This window comes from Erpetoichthys calabaricus, chromosome 6 (genome assembly GCF_900747795.2).
Source record: "Erpetoichthys calabaricus chromosome 6, fErpCal1.3, whole genome shotgun sequence".
Taxonomy (NCBI): Eukaryota; Metazoa; Chordata; class Cladistia; order Polypteriformes; family Polypteridae; genus Erpetoichthys; species Erpetoichthys calabaricus.
Genome location: NC_041399.2, coordinates 150,337,617 through 150,363,676, shown reverse-complemented (window position 1 = coordinate 150,363,676; position 26,060 = coordinate 150,337,617). Strand labels below are relative to the sequence as shown.

General features: G+C 37.0%; 1 protein-coding gene across 1 annotated transcript in view; it reads right to left on the bottom strand.

Annotated features, from left to right (window-relative positions):
• The window catches only part of gmds (GDP-mannose 4,6-dehydratase), a 479,963-nt gene extending 454,175 nt beyond the window's left edge, over positions 1–25,788 (bottom strand). The window contains exon 1 of the mRNA XM_051928781.1: positions 25,443–25,788. Within this exon, the coding sequence (XP_051784741.1) occupies positions 25,443–25,772 (330 nt within the window). The 5' untranslated portion in view covers positions 25,773–25,788. The remainder of the gene's footprint in view (positions 1–25,442) is intronic.
• Between the last annotated feature and the right edge of the window lie 272 nt (positions 25,789–26,060).

Here is a 26,060-nt window from a genome sequence, read left to right as displayed (position 1 = left end):
TATGGCCCCATCTTCACGAAATTTGGTAGACGGCTTCCCAGCGCAAACCGAAAATGATGTACGTACTTATTTCGGTGGTATGACACCACTGTCTGCCGCCATACTGAACTTTCCAAAGGTCTTTGTTACTTAATGGGCCCATCTTCAAGAAATTTGGTACGCGGGTTCCCAATGCTAACTGAATCCTACTTACGTACATATATACGTCCATAGCCTGCAGCTCGGTCCACACTCTGAATCCTCCAGGCACTCCTGATCATAATCTAATTTTGAAGGTTGCAGCACCAATAATGTTACTGAGAAACTTACAGCCACCGAAACTTTGTAATGGCACGAGACTTCAGGTCACATGCCTGCAAAAGAACCTAATTGAGGCAACTATTTTTACTGGCGGTGGCTCAGGGGAGAGAGTTTTTATTCCTGGCATCCCCGTTATACCCTCTGATCTCCCATTTCAATTCAAACGCCTCCAATTTCCAGTAAGGCTCTGCTTCGCAATGACAATTAATAAGTCTCAGGGACAGACCCTACAAAAGGTTGGCATTGATTTGAGGCAAGTTTGCTTTTCACATGGCCAACTATACGTTGCATGCTCAAGAGTAAGCTCAGCGCACAGCTTGGTCATATTACAACCGGAGGGGCGAACTGACAATGTGGTATACAAAGAAATCCTTAACAAATAATTATTGGTACATTTTCCCTCAGTTTATTATTTAAAATTTTAAAGCAGCACTTCACCGCTGCGAAGCGCGGGTATTTTGCTAGTTAAGGATAAGATTGAGCAACACCTGGCAAGGACAGGAGTTATTCTGAACAGTCAGCCTGGGTTCAGAAGAGGGAGGTCGTGTTTTACTAACATGCTACAATTCTATGAGGAGGCAACAAAAGGATACAATCAAAGTGGAGCATATGATATTATTTATCTTGACTTTCAGAAAGCATTTGATAAGGTGCCACATGATAGGTTGGGCATCAAATTAAAAGAAGTGAGAGTTCAGGATGATGCTTTTAGATGGGTGCGGAATTGGCTCAGACACAGAAAGCAGAATTGGCCGATGTTAAGAGTGGTGTTCCACAGGGGTCAGTGTTAGGGCCGCTGATATTTTTAATATATGCACCGTCCAGATCTAAACACTAGAGTGGAGAGTCGCTCGCGTACTGAAGAGTCTATAGCTGAAGGTGGAAGCTGCCGTCACTGTACTTTGTATATAAGAGCCAGATCGAATGTTATTTACCCTGATTTATTTACTCATTTTCCTACAGCGTAAAGTCACAAGTAGTCTGCAGAGCTTTCCGTGTACATATACAAAATACAGCGATGGCAAAAGTGCAACGTGCATTCTTTCTCCGATGTAGAACCGTCGTCATCATCTGAGTTCACCTCTGTTATAGCGCGTCTTTATGGGAAAACGGCAGTGTCAGATCAGGAGGTGGGGGTGGGATCGTGAACGCAACCAAGAGAATAAAACTGAAAAAAAAAAAAAACAATGCTAACCTTTACAAGTATCATAAATTTACACCATCTGTTACAGACTCAAATCAAATGTTTCTAATCTAAAATAGTAAGAATAAGAGCAGCTCACTTATCAAAACGGACTCATCCGGGGTCGAACCCATGAAGTTTTGATTACCAGTCAACAGTTAATACCGTTGCGTCACCGAAGTGGTCGTATCGAAGGGGTCTGAATGTCACACCCTAACACGGGTTCTTTTTCTGCAGTTATATTCTTGAATAGAAGTGCACTTGTTCTGTTATATTTGTACCTTTTGTGAAAGTGTTTAGTTGATATTTGGACTTTAGGCTTCATACATTAAACACTTCATGTGTACATTTTTTTAATTATTACTAAAACATGAAAAACGTTTGTTTTAACGATGTGTTTACATAGATTGTTGTAGACACGGAACACACATGAAATGCATGTGTTCCAAATAACGATATAGTATTTATAGAAGGTGTCATTTTGCTTGACTTCTCACTCTATACAACTCTAAGCAAATGACACACAAGTAAACAGACTTGAGCTGAGAAAACTGTGCGGCGGTGGGGGGATGTGATAGCAGGCTGCTTGCTGCTTATCGACAAATTTACAGGACAAAAGACGCTGGCGGAGAAGTGTGAAGGGATTTAAGGTGGAACGGATCTACAAGTTTTTTTATAGGCTTTGGTAATTCTAGTGTTAATTTGCAATTAATTTTCTGGATTTCTGGGTCTTTTTCAATTAAGCTTTGAAAGTTACAACTAGCAAAAGCAAACTAAACAATTAAAATATAAAAATAAACACATACCTACACATTTTAGTTTCAGGCCAAAAATGTGTAAAGTAGCATAAAAGGTCAATTTTTTTTTATAGTTACTTCATACTTGCTTGCTTTATATTACAGCAGGCCCTTAATATCCATGGGTTCTGCATCCGTGGATTCAACCAACCACGGATCAAAATATATTCAGGAGGAAAAAAGAATTCATAAAGTTCCAAAAGGCAATACATGAATTGGCCCTGCAGGACACCTGCTCGTAGGAAGAACAAGTGGGAAGGGGGTGACGTGGTCAAGTGGATACGCCAGCCCTCTACTCTCACCCCTCAGGCCTCAGTAATGATCCTTCCACTATTGCACCTACATAAACCTGGTTACGATTTTTACTTCCTACACAGTCAAGTCTGATCATCTTCTTGGCGCTTTGCTTGAGGCTACAAGAAACTGTATGAGGCCAGTCTGAAGACCTCACTATACCACACAATTGGTAGTAGAGACAAGTGGTCTGTACAAAGTGTAGGGACACAGTGCGAGCTTGAAGGCTAAGAGGGAATGTAAAGTGCTATTACTTGATGAGAAAATAGAAATCTTTTGAAAAGTGGCATGCATCTTGCCAAAGTGGGTCACAAGGTCAGTAAGAACGAATCAACCATTTGCACAGTAAAGTGCAAAGCAGCTTAAATCTATGGAAGTGTTAGTGCTGCTAGTACTATTATAAGTAATCTAGAGATGATTTAAAGTACACAGGAAGATGTGCGTAGGTTACACCATTAGTTTTTGCATATAACCAAATACTAATTGCATCTAACTTTTGTCAAGTCCCTATATAAGAGGCTTGAGCATATGCAGATTTTGGTGTGTGCAGGGGTCTTGGAACAAATCCCCCATGGACTCCAAAAGACAAATGTATTATTTTTATTTATCAAGGATATAATGGTCACAAGTTCTTATTAAAGGCAAGAAAATATGGGACACAATTGGCCTTGATTTTGGGCTTCACATCAACAAAAGATTATGAAAGCTTTGAGAAGCAGCACTCAGGTCAAACTACCCAACTCAAACAGCCTTTCTGAAAGGGCTTTCAGCACCGAAAGAAATGTTGTAGCATTTAACCATGCTACTCTGAAGCCACACGCTATGAACAGACTGGTGTTTCTGTCACGTAACTTACAGTTTCCATAGTAGAAATTTACATTAGTTTTATTTTTTCTGATATCTTTGGAAAGAACTTGAAGTTAGTAATTTCTTTAAAAATGTTATAGGTCTGGGCTTTTTTGTATCTTTGTGCAATATAGGAGAGAACTTGTTTACAAAAGCTATAGTTGTTTGTCCCTGTACAGTATTTGACAGAACTTTGGCTTTTAATACTATATATAGTACAGCATGTTAGATTTTTGTTCTTGCTTGTATGCTGCACAATTCACTTTACTGCAGATCAATTTAAAATTTTCCAGACTGTAATGTTCATGCTCTGTATTTCAATGAAGATTGATATTTTACTCCCTTTAGATTCATAACCTGTTTACATTAAGGGTAAGTGTCTGTTCAAAATTCTCGCGATATAATAGTTTTGTTGGTGTTAGTACAATTTTTTGTGTAAATCCTGGAGGCCTCTTTGAAATGGTTTACTCATACTTGCACTGTTTGATCTCAGTAATACTTTGACTGGTGATTTTTATGTTTTTGTGTTATTTTACTTTAGTTTTAAGCAAATAAAAACTGCCGGCTATCCTTAATTGTTGTTTCCACTACTCTCATTAGTAGGGTACAATTAATATCCTATATTCAAGACCAAGCTAGTCTCAGAACATAGCGTGATATCATTTTTTGCCAATATCACACATACCCCATATTAATGACTGAATTAAATGAGCACATATATAAGCAGTGCCATCACCTATGATCTCATTATAAAGAAGAACGCTTTGTTTTGAGGATATGCGTAATGGCATACCGCTAAAACCTACTGGTGAGTTATTTAACATTCCTGACAGCACAAAGGCCGTTCTCAGTTGGCAGAACAAACCTGTCTTTCCACTGAACATGCAGTTTGCTACACTTTTTAAAACATATATTTTTGGTACCTTAACTTTTGAGAAGGAATTAAGTAAAAATTGCAAACAGAATGCCACTATATGCAAAATTATGATGTGATAGGCACACCAACACCACATCTAAAGGCAATAAAATATCAAAACCTGAGAAAACTGAAACAAAGAAAAAAAACCGAAAGTTAAGCTCCTTCAGGGAAATACTTATACTACATTATTTTACAGCGAGATTCTTCTTAATATATTAATCCTAACTAGTGTTTCCTCTTTACCACAGCATCATATAACCTAGTGAAGCAACATGTAGAATGCATCAAAGTGCATGTGGAACTACTAACAGTAGGCAATATAATAAGTGAAACTGTTCTGAGAAACCACCAGGTCATGTTTATAGACTATAGAATTTAAAACCTGTAGGAGGATGAAAATATTGAAAATAGGATGCCTCCTTCAAGCAAGTGTCCATGTTAAATCATATTCAATTCAAACAGAGAGTAAATATATGAGGTAAGGCATCCATACCCTGGTTCTGGAGCCCCTTAACTACACATTTCCAATGGTAAAGTCATTGGATGTGTAGAAGTGGGCTCTACATTGTGGCATCTAACTGGGGTCCAGTGCTTTCCAAATTATGTGCTGTCACATGAATATAAACCATTTTGTTTATAGTTTACACCTTCAATTATAACACAAGCTGCAGTCTGCTAAAACTACACAAAATCCACCAGGACTTCAGCCCTAAACTGCATAGATAATAATAATAATTCTTTGCATTTATATAAAGAATTATTATTATATCTGAAAGATGTGATGATAAGCACACATTACATTTTATGTGCAAATATCTTACCTACTCTATTGTAAAGCTGACATTAAGAAAGCAGACCAAAATAAATACAGTATGTTCCCATCCCAAAACAATTAAAGTAGCCAAGGAAACTTTAAAAACATACAGCTATCCCGCCAAGATCCCTCCCCAGAGGAATATGTGGTTTAAATGCTCTGGCCCTTGCTAAATTCTTGTCTGAAAGATAAGCAAGCCTTCTTCAGCCACATGTAGAAGCATAAACATTTCATCAGATGTCAAAAATGCTTTAGTCAATTAAAGTTTAAATCTTTAAAACTCAAAAAAACTCAAAATGAACAATGGTTAAGGTTTATTTTAAATGTTGTCTGAAGACCTAGAGGATTATGTGCATTGTGTAGAACAAAATTATTATTTGTTCAATTCTTCATTAAGAGAAGTGCAGTACCTATCCATTAGATTACATACAGTGTCTCCGAAGACTAGGGAAATGTCTGCAAACTATACTGGACCGATTATTGTGGCCAAAAAGATGACATCATCTGTGCATCAGCAGTGCCAACCACTGCACCTCATTGAGATCAAAGAATGAAGTCAGAGACACACAATCAAATATTTCGTCAAAACAAAGTGCAAATGCCGAAATCATAGTCAAAACTTAGAAAAAAAATATGTGGGTCTTTTAAAGGCAGAAAATTCAAAGTGGCGTGTCATGACTGCAGTGAGGCACCGGTTCATTCTATTCTTTGAAGTCACACTGAAGGCTCTTCATACTGTCTGTGCTGATGCTTTGCACTTTTTCTTCTGTCAAAAAGATAGAAACATTAATGAATCTTTCATTGTTATTATTTTTTCATAGAGTCTCCTGTGTTTTTTGGGGGCATCACGCTGCTTTAAAATTTGTTTTTAATCTCCACGTGGCTAATTATGCATTCATTGGGAACACGCCTCCTTCTCTTATACTGAAGTGGAACTCAAAGATCGACCTGCACATTTGCCAACAAGCAGAGATAACTCATTATTTATGTCGTATATGTTTCATAAAAATAAAATTGAGAACCTGTACGATTATCTGTTCTACCACTAAGACCCACAGAGTATGTAATGCAAATGGATCAGCAATATATACCCTGTGGGTACTCCCGTCCAATTTTGGCTGTTACAGTTCCAGGAGGTGTCATGCTAGATTTAATTGCATAATGCATAAATGCATTCAAAGTGAAATTTCTAGCCAGCTTAACTAAGTTGATTAAAGTATGTACGATAATAGTTATACTTGGAGAAAATTTCAAATTACAGTAATCCCTCCTCCATAGGCGGGGGTTGCGTTCCAGAGCCACCCGCGAAATAAGAAAATCCGTGAAGTAGAAACCATATGTTTATATGGTTATTTTTATATTGTCATGCTTGGGTCACAGATTTGCGCAGAAACACAGGAGGTTGTAGAGAGACAGGAACGTTATTCAAACACTGCAAACAAACATTTGTCTCTTTTTCAAAAGTTTAAACTGTGCTCCATGACAAGACAGAGAAGACAGTTCTGTCTCACAATTAAAAGAATGCAAACATATCTTCCTTTTCAAAGGAGTGCGTGTCAGGAGCACAGAATGTCACATAGATAGAGAAAACAATCTCTAGCAAACAAATCAATGGTGCTGTTTGGCTTTTAAGTATGCAAAGCACCGCGGCACAAAGCTGTTGAAGGCGGCAGCTCACACCCCCTCCGTCAGGAGCAGGGAGAGAGAGAGAGAGTCAAAAATCAATACGTGCCCTTCGAGCTTTTAAGTATGCGAAGCACCGGTGCAGCATGTCGTTTCAGGAAGCAGCTGACAAAAGATAGCAACGTGAAGATAATCTTTCAGCATTTTTAGACGAGCGTCCATATCGTCTAGGTGTGCGAACAGCCCCCCTGCTCAATCCCCATACGTCAGGATCACAGATAGTCAGCGCAAGAGAGAGAGAAAAGTAAGCAATCTAGCTTCTCAGCCATCTGCCAATAGCGTCCCTTGTATGAAATCAACTGGGCAAACCAACTGAGGAAGCATGTACCAGAAATTAAAAGACCCATTGTCCGCAGAAATCCGCGAACCAGCAAAAAATCCGCGATATATATTTAAATATGCTTACATATAAAATCCGCGATGGAGTGAAGCCGCGAAAGGCGAAGCGCGATATAGCGAGGGATCACTGTATAAGTTTTTTTTTCTAATCATTTAAGGAATCTATTCATTTTAATTTAATTAAATTGATTCTTTTATGGGTGTCCCATGATTTTATTTTTAGTTACACATGACCAACAAAATCATAGTATAAAGAAAAAAAAATGTATTTTTTAATTTTTTTGTATATTTTAAATAAAATCGTGTCACTTGAAAATCTTTTTTTATTTTTTTTTTTATTTCTCCACATTTTTTAGCCATCCTAATGGCACATAGTCCTCGACATGTTACAAGAACCTTGACTTGGGTGGGAAGGTGATTTAGACAGAAATGACACAAGTGACAGAGTGAACTCGAACCTACGATCTTAATGTGAAATGTAACATTCATTCACATTCATTTCTCATTTCAAAAAAACCTCACCATGGTGAAACATTAGAGTTGTGAAGTACTGGAAATGTGCATTTGTCTACTGGAGAATCAAAGCTTTGATTTTTGTTAGAAAAGCCCAACACTATCCCCTGAGCCAATATTGCCAAAACATTGCAAAAAGTATTTCACCAGATTTGTATATAAATGATAAAAATTGTAAAATTAAAAAAATAAAATAAAATTGGTTTGTATACATCGATCTTGAGACTTCAACCATTTGATTGAGCGTCCCAACACTCTAACCACTTGACCAACACTGCTAATTTTTCATATTTATGTGTGTTGGTTAAAAGCACTATGTGCAATTGCTAAAAAAAAAAAAATAATAATATAAAGGAAATAAGAAATTTAAATTTGACGTAATTAACATACAGATCCCGGGTCAAAATTGATGAAATACTGCATTGTCACAGGAGATCATCATACGTGTAAAGTTTGAAGGAAATCGGTTTGGTAAAAGTGGGTAAAAAATACATTGTAAAATTTGACCCACGTAAACAGAAAGGACAAGCTGAATAAAATGGTGTAAATGTACAATACTAAGCACTTGACCAATGCTGCCTAATTTTCATATTAAAGCAATTTGACAAAACTTCAATATTAATTAAGCAAAATTATTTTTTTTTTTATTAATTTGTCTGCATTGGTCTTGAACCTTCAACCGTTTAATCAAAAGTCCAACATGGTCACCTGAGATCAGCATGCATGCAAAGTTTGAAGGAAAATGGTTTGTTAAATGTGGGTAATACTTTGATTGCAAAATTTGACCCTGACAGAAAGGTCAAGTTGGATAAAATTGTGTAATAATAAAACACCAGAAAATTTCAAAGTCTTTTATGAACTATAATGTATTGTGTCTAATCAATTTTGTGCATCTTTTTCCTCCAGTATGGAGTTGTATCCTTCTCTAATTCTGCACTGTCAAAGCCAGTCCAGGTATCATTGGGTGCAAATCATGATATAGTCCAAAATGAGACATCAGGAAACACTAACTCATACTCTCTCTCTCTCTCTCTCTCTCTCTCTCTCTCTCTCACACTCTCACACACTCACACACTCACACACACACACACACACACGCACGCAAAGCACCAATTCAGTTATGACAAAGTTCATTGTCTGTGGGATATGGAAGAAAAACAGAGTATTGGAACAAAAGTTATATAGACAGACAGAGAGAAAATGACGAACTCAGGCACCTGGTATATCAGGTGGTAGTATACTATCATGCTACTAACATCCATCCATTATCCAACCCGCTATATCCTAACTACAGGGTCACGGGGGTCTGCTGGAGCCAATCCCAGCCAACACAGGGCGCAAGGCAGGAAACAAACACCAGGCAGGGCACTAGCCCACCGCAGGGCACACACACACAAACACACCAAGCACACACCAGGGACAATTTAGGATCGCCAATGCACCTAACCTGAATGTCTTTGGACTGTGGGAGGAAACCGGAGCACCCGGAGGAAACCCATGCAGACACAGGGAGAACATACAAAGTCCACACAGAAAGGACCCGGGAAGCTAAATACTACTAACATTTGCAATGAAAAATAAAAGAACTTTGATATATATTGTATGTGTCCAGCATGTTATCATTCAAAAACCAGCTGTCAGTATCTACATAAAGATAAATGTAAAATGGGATCACTGCTAATCAGTCCTAGCCAAAATAATCACAAAACAGTGGCTTGAACAATCCATTCCACACTTTTTGTTCAGAGGCTAAAAACAAACTTTCTATTTAACAGGTTAAGATTTCTAACATCTTGTTCTCATTTTCAGAAGTCATTCTTAATAATGGTAAATGAAGATCAAATTATCTTTCCTGGTTTTGCTTCCTGTATACGTGAAAAGTTTTTAGCTACCTACAATTATGGTAATTACACTATGTTTTGTTTACTCTTCTCTATGCATCATTTTAAAACTTCAAACAGAAATTTGCTGGTTACACACTTCACTCCATTTGCCCTTCCAGAACAAATTTCAATATGCCAAAAAAACATTTTGATTTTATGCCACCGAAAGACAGAACACCACTGTTATTTATTTTAACACAAGCTTTTCAGGCCAAGCGGAAACTACATTCACATAAATTAAAAATCAGTTATGGTTTTGCTTTCCTGTACATTAGCGTGGAGCTTAAATGTTGATAATCAGTCAGTTGGCATAAACTTAAAATGTCCTTAAATGTGGCTTTATTTATAATAAAAAAAGCATTAGAATTTGCCATGACTCACAATACAATGTCTAGTTGCCTTAAAATAAGGTATGTGTGTGTTTTACATCTTTGCTCTTTTTTCTCAATTTGGACAATTATTTTATTACATACAAACAGCTTTCAGCAAGGTAAACAGTACAGAACTTAAGTACTTACAGAGTGCTTAACCAGCTAATGGAACTAAAGGATGAACATTCTGAAGCCACATTATTAAGAGGTGGATTCAGAATCTCAGAAACTGATCCCAAGTTTTTTGTAAATTACGTGGTCTGTAGTTCAAAAAATAAATAAATAAAAATTAACCATCATGCCAACAAGATGAGGATAATGACCACATTCGTTGAAACTACATCACAAAACAATGCAGAGTTCTGTTCTTGTTATCTGTAAAAAATAAAGAAACAATGGCCATCTGAACATTTTAACAACAGACTGGGAAAATATTTGCTGGTCTGACAAATTTTAGTTTCTGCCATGACATGCTGGTAGTAGGATCAAAATTTGGTGTAAACAGCATGAATCCATAGATCCATACCATGTGCTATCAATGGTACTGGTTAGTGGTAGCAATGTGATGATACAGGAAATGTTTTCGTAGCACTAATTTAGCATCGTTTGAATCATTTGCGGACCCTTTCCATCACTGTATGACCACTGTTCATCTTCTTTCAAGTCAATACTTCGTGCAAGGTAACACACCATGACATAAACTAAATTAATCCCACAAACATGGTTGCGACTTCAATTACCGTAGATACTCGCGTATAAGTCGAAAAATTTATGCCTTAAAATTCATTCAAAAAAGCAGAATCGACTTATCCACGGGGCAACACAATTGTCCATAGAATTTGGGTAATGACATTGTACACTCAACGCTTCACTGTGTTAAGTCACCGGTCATCTGCCTTTCCCATGGTCTTTGAAATAATTATAAGCCAGCAATACTATTGCTAATTAGCTAGTTTTTTTTGAAATTCATTAAATAATTCTTTAAACTGTGAAATACTTGAATTTGAGCATTAGCTTTTGCAGGTTTTGGATAACAAACATACCATTAGCTGCCACGTGCAACCAGATTTGGAATCAAAAGAACCAAGGCAACGCACGCTATCAATGCGATGCAAGCGCAGCCCGCAATTCAAAAAATTTCTCTGCCTACCTGTTTGTCTTGTCTGACAGTAGCTGAAAAGCAGCACCAGGAGAGAGCAGCCTGAAGTAGTCCAGCAGCGGGTGATCTGTCGTGTCCAACAGCAAGCCATGCTGTCTTGTGAAGTCCGGTAGCCAGTTCGGCTCCCACGGATCAATGTCTGGGTATTCCTCCCACGCGAACCTTGCCGTAGCTGCATCGGCTGCGCGAATGCGTTCAGCTTGCGCGGCATCGGCTGGTGTCCGATCAGCTGATGCCGGCTTCTCACTCTCTTGCTCGATTCCTGATCACTGTCAATAAAATCCAATTCTGAAAAATCAGAGTCCGACTCAGCGATAATGTGCAAAACATCGTCTGCCGAGTGTTTTCTTTTCTTTTGTGACATATCGACGCCATCTTGCCTTTGTTTACATTTTGCAACTCACGCACACGCAAGGATTAGTTGCCGAGTCAACGAGTCTAGCATTTCTCCAAGCACAGAGGGAATGCCTGTGACGTGACAGTATGTTTTGTCGCCATTAACAGCTGATTGTCGCCCTCTATCTCTGATAGCTGTCAAGTTTTACCCTCGACTTATACGTGGGTCGTAACAAATTTCGTAATTTTCGGCTTAAACAATACACTCGACTTATCTGCGAGATCGACTAATACGCGAGGTAATCTTAATCTAACAGAGGACCTTAAGGACGGGTTGCAAAGCGAGGGTCAGAGAATGAGTAAAGCAAAAAAAAAAAAAAAAAAAACAATAAAATAAAATAAAATGGTAGGGGTTGTATGATGCAGTAAGTCCGCTTGAATCAAAATCCTTACAGAATATGCTATGAAGTGTTCAGGCTGCTTTAGAGACAAATGAGGGATCTACCAGGTGCTAGACAGGTGCATCTAATGAAATCGACAGAGGTTGTACTAGAATCATATTATTATTATTTTCTTTGTTTTAATCACAATATTAGTTAAAGTGATTGGGCAGGCTATAGGAATGAAAGATAAACTTTATTTTAACAAAACCTTTATATTATGTTCAAATTACTGTCTTCCTACAATTTTAATAAATATAATGTTTGCTCTTTTTACTCGATTTTTGCAAGTTTTGACACTGAACATTTTCAGGTCTTCAAAAAAAATATAATATTAGATAAAGGGCACCTGACTGAACAAATAACAAGATTTGTACTAAATTGAGTAAACAACATTATCCAACTCTAGCTGGCGATTTGTGAAAAAACAATGACTTGCTACTTAAAAATATATTTAAATGAATAGTTGGACTCACCTGATTAAACTCAGCCAAGACTGCTCAATAAACAATAAACCTTGCCTATTTTGACAATTGCTCTCAGCATCAAACTCAATGATTCAACAAGCATCATTAATACATTTCGAGGTAAGGCAGTTAAATTCACTAATCACTCCTCCAAACAGTAGAGACATATTGCATAATGATTAGTACATACAACTAGGAATTTCACTGCAGTCTGTACATGTGACAATAATGACCTTAAAAAAAAAAAAAAAAAAAAAAAACCTGCAATAATTACATATGGTAAACAGAATGACACTGCAAGTCTGCACATGCTGGAGTCTGCCAGTTAGGTAGTCAATATTTCCAGTTGCAGAGGGCAGCACTAAGTTAGGCTAAGAATTTAGTGATTAATATGATGGTATGTTATTAAATGCTGAGCTAAAGTTTATAAAAAATATATATAAAAAGTACAGTGGCATAGCGGTTTTTATTAACTAGGAATGACAGGGAAGTCCCTGGGTTGTTGAATAAACCAAAGGCAGGTAAAGTGACTGGCTCATGGGCACATTAAGTCAGTGATGATAGTTTATCTGGTAGCCTTTTCGTTTGTAGTTAAGTATCTTTGCCACAGTATTTAACTAAAAAACACCATATGCATTTCAAGCACTATCATTAGATACAAACAATCACAAGAGAAAAGCTCAAATGTTAACAGTAAAACTGGATGCAAGCCAAGTTATGTAGCTCAGAGAAAATATAATCTGTTAACTCTAATAGTGTGAGCTATTATAAAGCAAGACTAAAAAGTCAGATTCATGGCACACCCAAACTAGGCTGATTACAAAGGAATGTTGGCTCAGGGTGAGCAACGTATGGGATTAAATTAGGAAAAAAACATAGAACGTGCAGATTTCCCAGAGGACCGAGGAGTCTCTTTTGGCTCAAGTGACCAAATGTGCCATTACTATAATTGAAAATTTATTTTGTTTAATTTTTTAAATATTCATTTATTACCTTTGAATTAAATGTCAATTTATCTGGAAAATGTGACAAGATAATGCAGATGGATTTTGCACAAAAAAAAAAATAAATAAATAATAATACTGTAATCATGCAATAATTTTCAAAAAACTGCCCAAATTGCCTTTACAATTTTAAGTGGCTAATGATCACAATGAGAGAAAAAAAATCAATAGCTTAAGGAGATATACCAATCACATTAATTGAAAATAAATAGTACAATATTTTACACCGGTAGAATAAAAATGGTAAAGCACAAAAGAATTGTGTCTATAGCAGCAAGAGTATGGCCTTAGTAACTCTTACATTTTTTAAACTCTGCAGAAGGTGGCAGTCCATTACAGGGTGAGCACGCATACACACACACACACACACATACATATAAGTATATATGGGGGGAAAATTTAGCATCATTAACCCACTTAACTTCCATGTCTCTGGACTGTGGGAGGAAACCCACTCAGAAAACCCCAAATATTCAGGTCCCACAATATATATTTTCAATATATTAAAAAAATGTTTAAAATAATGCATGTACTGTAATCTTATTAAACAAAATTGTTTTTTTATATTTTTATTTGTTTGCAATAACTTAATTTTTTTCTTTAAAACACAAGTCTGTACACTTAAAAATTAGGTTATACGGGGGTAATAGACATCGTCCATCATGCAATAATTTTACATTAAAAAAACTGACATAAGTAAACGTATTAGCAGTACTAATGCTGCTATATACAGTGTTACATTAACTTTAGCAAGGTAAGATTATTCATTCATCCAATTTATGAAACCCTGTGTTAACAAATGTTTTAAGGTTAGATTTTTTCCTGCACAATAGGTAAGCTAGTTAAAGTGAGTAGCTATTTAAGTTTTACTAGGAACTAAAATACAGAATGCAAGTTAAAATTGAGGCAAGTAAAAATCATGCCATATACATTTTTTTAAAAGCAGGCAGTATAAACAAACCACCAATTTTCATTAAGCACTTTCTCTTTTTGGTGTGGAAGGAACATTAAAAAAGTGACTAAAATTAAATCAATGTGGCTATATCAAAAGGCAAAGCAGTCAAAAAAGTCTGCCTTAATAAAAGGATAAGTGTCTGTGTAATTGTGTGTCCTTCCAGTTTCAATGTCTGCCATTCCAACAGATGGTGCACCAGAAACAACTGTAGTAATGAAATGCACTGTATTTGTGATTATATCAGATGGCTCATCACAAACATTAACACTGCTTTTACAAATTCCATACCAAATGCATATATACCAAATGGCATATAACAAACATATGCATTGCATGTGTCATTCCAACAGATGCTGCATCACAAATATTTGTAGTAATGCATTTTCCTAGATACTAATGTATGTGAACCGCCAACTACTGGAATGAAAAATGCAATCCTTGTACCAATAGATGGTACACTGCAAACATTAACCCTGGGGTCTATGTTAATTACTTAAATTTCAACCCATCTTAAACAGAGCACATTTAGTAAACACATAAAATACAAAAGTTAGGCCATTATGATTTAGGAGATAATTGCCAAAAAAACTGATGAAGGAGCTCTTAAAGGAAGAGGTAAAATTTGAGAAGGAAGTAAAAAAACTTAAATGGTAAGGAAGATATAGAAGTAGTCTCTGCTTTTAAAAGTGTGACATACAGTACATAACAAGGAGAAAGCTTTACAAACACAATCTGTTAATAGTTCATGTTTATGCTGAAACCAACTATAGTAGTTTCAATATTGAAAACACAAACAGCAGCCTCCTAACCTTTTATAATTGTCCATGTTGGTTCCAGTAAACAGGCTTGGTACCCAACCTCAAAAAAGGTTGAAGTTTAAGTTCATATATGTCTTCGTGAAATATAAAGATAACATTTGTGACAGTTGTTGAGATGTTGGTATTCAGGTGTAGATTTATTTACCAACAGTAAACTTAATGTAAAAAAGAACAGGATAGTCATATCACATTGAGAAAGCTAGTTAAGGGTGCTATGAAAGAACATTAGTATGAATGTGGATCATAATATTTGCTACAATTACATTTTGTGCAAAATTCTATAAAAATGTTTACTAACAATATAAAAATGGTTTAAATTTACAGTGACAAAATGTAAGCTATCTTGCAGGTAGGAATAATTTGAGGCACAAGTGTTTAAAATATACAGACATTTTTACCTATACCTGCACATAGTTTTGGGTAGTGGGCGAACATTCTCTAAGTTTAATAATTATAGGTCTTTCATGATAAATCACATGACACAATTTCTCTCCATATATGGACTGTAAATGCCAATTCCAGCAACTGAAAAACACCTGCTTCTTCAAAGTGTTTGCTTCACATACTTATTTAGGTCTGCGAAAAAATCTCCTCATCATATGTGTATTGGTGTAAATGCTGGTATATTGCCAAGTATTACAAAAACCCTAAAGCTTATATATACTGTACACAGTGAGTAACTTTATAATCCAAAAAGATTGACAGTGATCTTTCAGCATTTTAACCAACTCTAGATGTGTATGTCACAGGAGTGGGAAGCTGCACAAAGCTCCTGACTCAATATTACAAAGATGTTTAGTTGATGATTTGATTTGTGTTATAATTTTTAAAAGTATTCCGATTCTGTAAATATTACAATTAAAATGTTACCATATTTGCATACTTTTACTAAAAACTGGTGAATCTTGCTTATAATATGTTTATCATGGATGCAGTCTCTCCATAATTTTAATGTTTTTATCCTGTTTAGTAACAACTAGGGGTTCCGCCCCCTGCTCGCTTCGCTCGCCAACCCCTGGTGTTGGGAATGACAAAGAGCGTGATGTATGAATGAGATATAGAATAGTGTGACGGTGTAGATGATGCAAATAGAAAGCAAACAATAAAGTGTGTGGCACAGTGTAAAGGTTTATTTGAAAATTTCTTTGTACACGCCGTTTAAGTGTAAAAGGTAATTCCAGCTCAGAACTTGTAAGGTCAATGAAGATGGTTATTGTTGTGATCAGAGTCAAGTTTGTCAGAGCTTAGAAAGAGTTGTGTCTCTCCAGGAAGTAATGGAATGACTTGGGTATTTATGTTTTCCACATTAATATTTTTTGGACATAATATAGTGTGTTGTGTTAAAAGGGGCATTTGGTCTAATGAAATTGCTGTTCCAAATCTCTCTGTGACTAAGTCGTCGCAGATAAAGGCTTGAGGAATTGTAATAATATGTGGCTGAAGTCCATCTGTATTGGTGAGTGTACCATCTCTCAGTTGTAATAAGCAATTGTTATGATCTGGTTCTGGACATCGTATCTTTTTTACTAACTGTATCTTTTGAAAGCAATGCCAATTGTCTGCGTATTTTAAGGTGCACTGAACAATAGCTGAGTGCATGGCATCTGGAAGAATAGCTAATCACTGTCTAAAATGTCCTCCTCATAAAAGTACCTTTCCTCCAAATCGAATATTATTATTCATAAACGTTTGTAAAAGTTTATGAATGGTGTTGAGTAAGTGACTTCATGCCATTGTACATTCATCAATAAACAACATTTTTTCAAGACGGATGTCACGTGCAGTGCCACCGTTAATGTTCATAGTGGATACCGATTTGTAGGATCTAATGCAGTTGATAAAGATTTCACTTTCACGTACATCGTCAGTTAGAAGCTTCTGTAGATATTCAGTATATGAATGTAAAGAAGGCAGTCTAATTTGACCCTTTTGAGAACAACGTGTAAATGTATTACTTGTATTGCCAGTTGTTTCTTCAGGGAAGTGAACTGAATGACAATGATTGCAAATGACATTCATTAATCCGAATGAATTTTCCTGGTGTATGTTTTGCTTGTGCCGTTTGAGAGGCGCGTTGTTGCATGTGTAGTATTTGTGACGTGTTGTTTTGGAGCTGTAATCGATTTGCCTGTGCTGTGTGAGAAGCCCGTTGTAGCCTTCCTTGCCGTTAACGTATGTCTGAGACGGGATGTGTTTCGTTTTTGTGCATATTTGCGTTGTTGATTTGTTTCAGGGTGCACTGTACCAATGCGATGCAGTATTTGTGCACATATGGGAAAGCAGTATGGGCCATTGCCTTTTGGTGGCCTGATATTTACTCCGGTAGATGCAAAAGCAAATGAACTATTGTAGGATCTAATGCAGTTCATAAAGTTTTTACTTTTAGGTACATCGTTAGTTAGAAGCTTTAGTTGAGCTTTGCGTTTTTGGAGTCGAGACATTTTTTCTTTTAGAAATATGGATAAGTAATAAGGAGTATTGCACTCCTGTTAATATGGAGCCTTTTCTGAGGTTGAACGGTTAATAGTGCCTTATTGTAATGAGATCCACCTATGCTGCATAGCCGTCTATTTTGTTGTTTCTTTCGTGTTCGTGTGTTTGTTCCTGTTATCCTTTCCTTTTCGTTTTGTACCCGTGACCGTGTATTCATGACTTGTTTCTTTCTCAGCATGCGAAATATGGATAAGTAATAAGGAGGATCGCAGTCACTGTTAATATGTTTCCTTTTCTGCAGTTGAACGGTTAATAGTGCTTTATTGTAATGAGATCCACCTATGCTGACACCTATGCTGTCTAGTGTGAAGGTGTTGACGTTCACTTTAGAATATGTGGCTTTGGGTGTCACTTCTTATGGATGTGTGTGTGTGTGGGGGGGGGGGGGGGGGTTGAGGATTGTTGTTGCGCGAGCGTCTTCTTTCTTTTTGTGTTCCTGTGTCTTGTTGAATCCCCCTCTTTGTGTGTGTCCCGTCCCTTGCTTGTAGGGTCTGTGGGGTGGTTTTGTGTTCTTTTTTTTGTGTTCCATGGGCTTGTTGAATCCCCCTCTTGGTGTGTATCCCGTCCGGTGCCTGTAGGGGGGGGGGGGGGTGGGGTGCCTTGCTGTTGTGCGTGAGCCTTTTTTTTTTTTTTTTTTTTTTTTTTTTGGGTCTAGTTTCGTGTGCAATGTGTTTCGTGCTTTGCCTGCGTTTGACTACTTTTTTATGTGCCCTTTCCTTTTTTCGGTGCTCGTTGCGTCTCATTTCTCCTTTTTTCTCTTTTTTCTGTGCTCACTCCTTTTTTCTGTGGTCTTGTCCGCCTCTCGCGGCCCCTCATCCGCCTCTCGCGGCCTCTTTTGTCCCCCTCTCGCGGCTCCTCATCCGCCTCTCGCGGTCTCTTTTTGCGCCTGCGCAGTACATCTTTTTGCGGCTACGGCCCATGGCCGGATGTCCCTGCGTCCATCCGGTTTAGCATTCTCGGTTAGTAATATGGATGATGGAGACATAAATTTAAATCAAAGACTCAGTCTTTCAAAAGTAAAGTGCTTTGTTAATTACAGTTAACAAAAAAAGAATATTACTAAGAAACATATACAACCCCAAATCAGAAAAAGCTTGGATGGTATGGAAAATGCAAATAAAAAACACAGTAATTCTTAAATTTTATTTGACTTTTATTCATTGCAGACAGCATGAATCCAAGATATTTCATGTTTTGTTTGGTCAATTTCATTTAATATAGTACATCCATTCCTGCATTTGCACATTCCAAAAAAAGTTGAGACAGTAAAGCATTTGCCACTTTATAATGTCGCCATTCCTTCTCACAACACTTAGAATGTGTTTTGGCACTGAGAATACCAAGCAATAAAGCTTTTGGGCTATATTTTGTTCCATTCTTCCTATAAACACATCTTAAGGTGTGCAACAGTACAGGGTCATCATTGTCACATTTTCCATTTCAAAATTCTCCACACATTCAATATTGGGGACAGATCAGGGTCCTCATTACATAACGCCGTGCGTAGAATTCACACTAAAACATGGCGTAAGAACAAAAGCGGAAATGTTCGTACGCACAAAAAAATCCAGATGCATGAATCCAACTTCTATGTTCTTCCACTCCATAAATTCCGGTCAGCGTGAAAAGTAACGCACGTGCACGCGCCTGCTGCCACTCCCCAAAATACTCCCATAATTACGCCTCTTTGAATATGCAAATCTATATAAATAGCCCTTAAGCTTAGCGTTCTGTGAAAAGACAATGGCAAAAGCACAGGGGGGAATAGAATTTTAGAGAATACCAAGTGGAGGCAAGGAAAAAGGTACTATTTGTTGGTTTAAACAGTGCTATAAACAACAAAAGGAAGTTGATCAAGTGACATATAGAGTGTCGGAGAAACTTGAAAGCTCAAGTTCACAAAGTCGCACAGTGCCCGAAATAAAAAAAGAAGTTGTCACATATCAAAGTCATTGTGAAAAGGAAAGTCGTAGCCCACCATCTTAGTGTCATATGAAAGCTTATTAGGGTACAGAGGAAAAAAAAAATAGGCACACAGTGGGGAAAAAAGCACAAAATGTCAACTTTAATCTCGAAATTTCCACTTTAATCACAGTTTACTTTGTCATTAAAGCAGAACATCATAAACTTCATCTTTAAATCGTTTAATTTGCTAGTTTCTCAAATCCCATCGTAACTAAAGTAGCACGTTAAATGCTTTGTTTTGTATTTGATCTTCTATGTGCTCGGTGTGTGTGAATCACTACGTGCTTCTTAAACGGGCTTTCTCTTCCTCCAATAGGACACAGAATCCATTACATTCGTGATATTACAGCTCTCTGAATAATGAAAATACTGAGATTGTATATTTGATATCATTTTCATGATGATAGGACTGATTGTTCATGCTTGCTGCGCCATGCGCGACCTTTGATGAAATAAATTATTGCAGCAGTACTGTCCTCTGTCAAACGTACTAACCCCCAATTCCTGTCCTTACTTTTCTTTCTCCAAATACCCAATCGCCACACAATCAGCTCTGTAATAGACGTTAAGCCATCTGTAAGCTTAGAATGCTGATTCTTCAAAACTTTTAAGGAACATTGAAATATCTTCATAGTACATGTTTAATTATTCTATCCATCTATCCTTCCAGTGTCGCGCCAGCCCCAACAAGAATACAGTGTGAGGCAGGAACAATCCGTGAACTGAGAGCCAGCTCCTCGCTAGCGCTGTGGCACCGTGTCCTCACGTGTTTAATTATTAACAATATAGATTATTTAAATGATGTTAACATTTTATCTGTATAAAATAATAAACATATTTTGCTGCATTTCATCTTAAAAATAATATCGTCGTCATATGTTAATACACGCTTTATAAAGTGGCTCAGGTTGTGCAATATTATAAATGTAAAGCAAGTTTACAGTGAGGTAATTGTACTTACAAGTACAAAGTGTTCTACAAGGAGCACATGATGGACTGATTGAGTGCGTTTATAGTTCTTGGGATGAAACTGTTTCTGAACTGCGAGGAAAGGCTCTGAAGCGTTTGCAGTATGACAGCAGTTCAATAGAGAGCATAGCTGAGGCAGCGTGTGCTTGATGCTGTATACCGATAATTCTCTTTCCAATCAGCTGCTGTAGAGCTGTGATTCCACACTCAGATACAGTGATATACAGTAAATACTCTGAGTGATGCAGTGAGAGTAATATGGAAAAAGATGATTCGCTGTGGTAACCCCTAACAGGAGCAGCTAGAAGAAGAAGAAGAAGAAGGTGCAGTGAGAGTAACAACGCTAAAGCAGCTATGGTATTTAGAATAGTTTGACCATTCTGTGGACCATTATATTGGTACAGGTTAATTACAATCAGATGCATTAAAACTAATCAACAATATGCGGTTAATTTCAGTGTATTTATAAAGCCGCGTCAGGGATGTGGATCTAAAAAAGAAAGGGAAACCACACTGGAACAGTAGCACTGCTTTGACGCTGGGTGCCACCAGTTTGCAAAACCAAGCGGAGAACTTGCGTATGCCAGGGTTTGAGCTAGCGTGAAAATGTGTGTGCCTTTATGCCAAGTTTAGGTTTTATACATCGCGATTTGAGCGTGGAAACAGGAGTACGCAACTGCAGGCAGGCCAGTCCAGTGCCAGTACCCTCTTCTTCCATAGCCATGCCATTGTAATATGTGCAAATGTGGCTTTCCATTGTCTTGTTGAAAAATGCATGGACGTCCCTGGAATAGATGTCATATTGAAGGCAGCATACATTGCTATAAAATCTAAATGTACTTTTCTGCATTAATGCTGCCATCACAGAAATATAAATTACCTGTGCCAAGGGCACTGACACAACTCAATACCTGATCCTGGCTTTTGGACAGGTCGCTGGTAACAGTCTGGACGGTCCTTTTTGTCTTTAGTCTGGAGCATAAGGTGTCCATTTCTTCCAAAAAATATCTGGAATACATGTTTCCAGTGTGTGATGGTCCATCCCAGATGCCTCCAAGCCCACAGAAGTCAATGCCATTTCTGGACATGGTTAACTTACGCCTTCTTTTTATCCCAGTAAAGTTTTAAGTAGCATTTGTGAATATAACTCTGTATTGTAGTGCTTGGCAAAGCTTTTCCAAAGTAATTCCTTGCTCATGTGGTTTTATCAGGTATTGATGAGTGACAGTTCTTGATGCAGTGCCATCTGAGGGATCAGAGATCACAGGTGTTCAGCTTAGAGCTGCACCCTTACCTTTACACAATGAAATTCCTCCAGATTCCTTGAATCGTTTCATGATATTATGCACTGTAAAGGAAGAAATATGCAAATCCCTTCTAATCTTTCTTTGAGGAAATTTGTTTTCAAACATTTCAATAATTTTCTCATGCATTTGTTGACAAACTGGTGATCCTCTGCTCATTTTTGCTCCTCAAAGACTTTCATGGACACTGCTTTTGTACCAAATCAAGATTGCAATTACCTGTTGATATCACCTGTTTGAAATCATATCATTACTGAATTATGTTACCCCATTACTAGCCCTAATCTGCCCAATACTAACTTTTTTGTTGCAGGCCTGAAATGCAGGAAAGGATATATATTAACAAATGAAATGAAGCTAACCAGACAAAACATGAAATATCTTGAGTTCATACTGTCTGCAATTAAATAAAAGTCAAAGTAAATTTAAGAAGCACTGCTTTTTTTTTAATTTGCATTTTCCATGCTGTCCCAACTGTTCTGATTTGGGGTTGTAAAATAAATATTTTCTCCAAATAAATAAAAGCATACCCTCTCAGAATCACTGGAAATTTACAATATGTCAACAAGTAAGTCAAATTTAAACACATCATGTGCATCCTGTTAAGAACCAGCACATTATTTAAAAATCTGAACTACTGTAACTTTCAATACAAAATGCTAAAGACTTTTTTTAGCACAAATACATAATTTTGCAGACAAAATAGGCCACATAACTTTCTTTGTACCTACTACTTCAGTTGACAAGAGCTAGTCAACATGTTGTATGTAGTAACCTATATTTTGAACAACATTGGACAGAGTTACTTACAAATAAAATATGTGATGGACTTTGTGATCCATCTCACCTTGTAAAAGGTGATTTTTTTTTTGTTGTATCCAGCATTTGTTGACTAGTTGACTTTGGTATAGGTATTGTTACAAGTGTCCAAGCTTAACTGCAAGTGCATTCAAACGAATTGTGCAGGTATATTGCAGGTTATTTTAACAACACTGTATTTTTCTTTGGCAGATTATTTACTGTATATAGGTGTGTTCATGTAAAGATCTCCATTTACCTTGTAAAATCCAAAGTAAGGCATGCTTTATATTTAAAATAAGAAAGTGCTGCATGAATATTGGGATGACCCTGTTCTGACTTTTTCCCTATGTCATTGCAACACAGATATGACCATTATGGTGCCATGTAGCTGAAGTTAGCATACAGTACATGCATCCCACCTATGAAATCTAACCCTTTGCAATAGACCAAATTATGCATTATACGGTACATACATAAGTAGTAAACTGTATTACCAGGGATTTACTTTTATTGGCATGATGCAAATAATTTAATAATGTTATTGGGTTGGTCAAACTACTAACACTGTGTCAATTATATATACTTTACTTTACCTACACCAAATTCTTCAAGATTTGCTTTAGTTAAAAAAGTGTTCATTTTAAAAGTTGGCATCCATGTTTGACCAACATAATGATTTAGCAATAATGTTCCTCAAGAATTGCAATCAGAAATGTATTTTTTCCCAACCCAAGCATAACATAATCTCAGGACGATTCATTCTAGTCCTGATGCCATCTTCTATGTATGCCATTTGCATGGCACTTACATTAATTAGTTACACCAATGGATTCATCTTTTATCTTTAGAGCTTTCAGATGCAACACTCCCCCTTTTATCAAGCAGAAGAAATGGTGAGTTGCAAGTTTTAATGATGGAAAAGTAACTTGCTGCCACACCTAAATTTCAAGAATCTTAAATAAATGAAACTGAGATGCAGGGTTAAACAACCATACCACCTGCACTTCAGATCACGTCCATCTAAAAAAAAAAATGGGTTGCTGCTGGAAGAGGTGTTAAAGAGGTCATCAGGGAAACTTATCATGTGGTCAGTGTGTGGATTCCAATGCCCCAGTGTAGTGAAAGGGACATTGTGCTGTAAAAACTAGCATTGTCTTTCCGATGAGAGCTAAAGCGGAGGTCCTGATTCTCTGTGGTCATAAAAGATCCCTGGGCATCTTTTGAAAAGAGTAAGGTTTGGCCTAATATCCTGGCTAAACTGTCCATCACAACTTGGTCACTCTGGCACCCTATTCATACACTGTCTCTTATTGGCTAACTATTTGTATCACCCCTTCACCACCTAACAGCTAATAAGTTGTAAGCATACTGGCACAAAAATGGCTACCGTCATTTTCTACTTATAGTTTGATAGTAAATCTCTTTGCATAACAAACTAAAGTTAAATCCTAGCCCACTGTAGTGTCAGTTATGGCATTTGTAGGACATTTGTTCACATGTATTAATTTTTGGTCTTATTTTGCATTGGATAAGTGCTTACTAAGATAAGTTACAAAGAAATAACTTCTCAACAACTAACTGATTTTAACATTTGGATGCAATACTCCTTAATACACCAAAGTAATAACTGTAAAGAGAGCCAAGATTTCAATGGCTATTTTAATCATAAAATTCATATGAGGCATCATGGGTTCTAACAGTAATCAAAAAAGCTAAAAAAAAACAAAGAAATTTAAACCAAACCAAAAATGTATTATTATTTGCCTACAAGTAAGCAAGAGAGCTTTATGGAAATTTCACAAAAAGTAATTTTATCTTTTTATAGACACATTTATAACGCACCCTTTTTAGAAGTATGAACTTGAACTTCAGTCTATAAGTTTGCAGTAACAATCATTGTGTAAAGGTGAAGATGAATAAAACAATATGGCAGTTCTCCAATAAGATTCTATGTACCCATACCCAGAAGCTTCAAAGTAAAATGAAAGTGCTGATCAAATGGCAAACATTTTTTTTGTATTTTTTTTTTTTTAAATATGCCTAATCCTAGGAACAACTATTGAGCGTCACTTAGTCCAAAATAAACAAGTCACGAGTAAAACGCATCCTTTACATATCAGCGCAGCCGATTAAATACATATTAACTATAAAATAATACAATGAAACAATGCAAAGAAATCTTCACCGGGGGCCAAAAATACAACCGACACTGCATTGCTACATTAGTCTCTGGTCTGTCTGGACTCTGAAAATACCATCCTATTCAAAATCTATCGGTAAAAAAAAAATCTCTGTTTTAAAATACCAGATAAACCACGATATCGTTTTAAAGAATATCCCTATAACGCGTATGACGGCGCAAAAGATTTGCTCTTTCAAGACAAGTATGCGGAAACGTACACGAGATAGCTTGTCATCTTAGGATCAGCATCAGTTTCAAACAGGTTGCACCTGCTGAGTTTCACACCCATCGATAGCATATTAAGGCTACGTACACATGTAACTCAACTATCTCTTGAGGACAGTATCGCCCCCGTCCCTATGACGTACAACCCTGACGTAGACACGTTATGCCTTGGAAGTCAATTTGTTCTACTGCATTTAAGAGTCTACCGGCGTTTTACATTCTTAAAACGATTCTGAAACACAGCATAGCAACCTAAACTAACGTTTCCGTTTCCACCTCCCACCGTGTACATGCCTAAACTCCGGAGAGAGTAAGGAATAGCAGGTCGGAATAAGACACCTGCGACAAATCGACGTGAGGATGTTAATACAGTATTCCTTACCTGCCCTGTGATTCCAGTGATTAAAGCCACTTTTCTCTGTCCATTCATTTTATCACACCGTGCCATAATCACCTTTGAAGTTCTGATTTGATATCTGAGGCACTCCTTCTTGTGTACAGCACTCACCACACCGTTTTCAAGGGAGCAAGCAGATTCAGAAGATGCGCCAGGACGACGCTTTGAATATGATATATGATATGTGACACTTTGAATATGAGCGGTCCTGTAACCAAACGGAGGGCAGCGGCTTAACAATGCGAAGAGGAAAAAGCGGAAAGAGAGAATCTTCACCATAACAGTAACGAGAGCCGGCGAAATACATAGCGACATCTTCAGGCTGACTCAAACACGGAGGACATGTGGGATAGAAGAAGAGATTTGTACACTTTTCATTCGTTTTGCAAATAATTCTGCATTATTTGCGTGAATGATAAGGTGTATTACATTATTACATTAACCCTAAAATATATGTAAAAGCACCTTTAAAGTGCATTAATTCGTTTTCATCAATATCTTATGAACTTGTTAACAGTATTGCATCAAATGAATTGAACGGTAAAACAAGGAAAATCCTGTTGTTGAAGTGAAGCAAATTTTTTTTTCCTGTTGTTCTGTCTG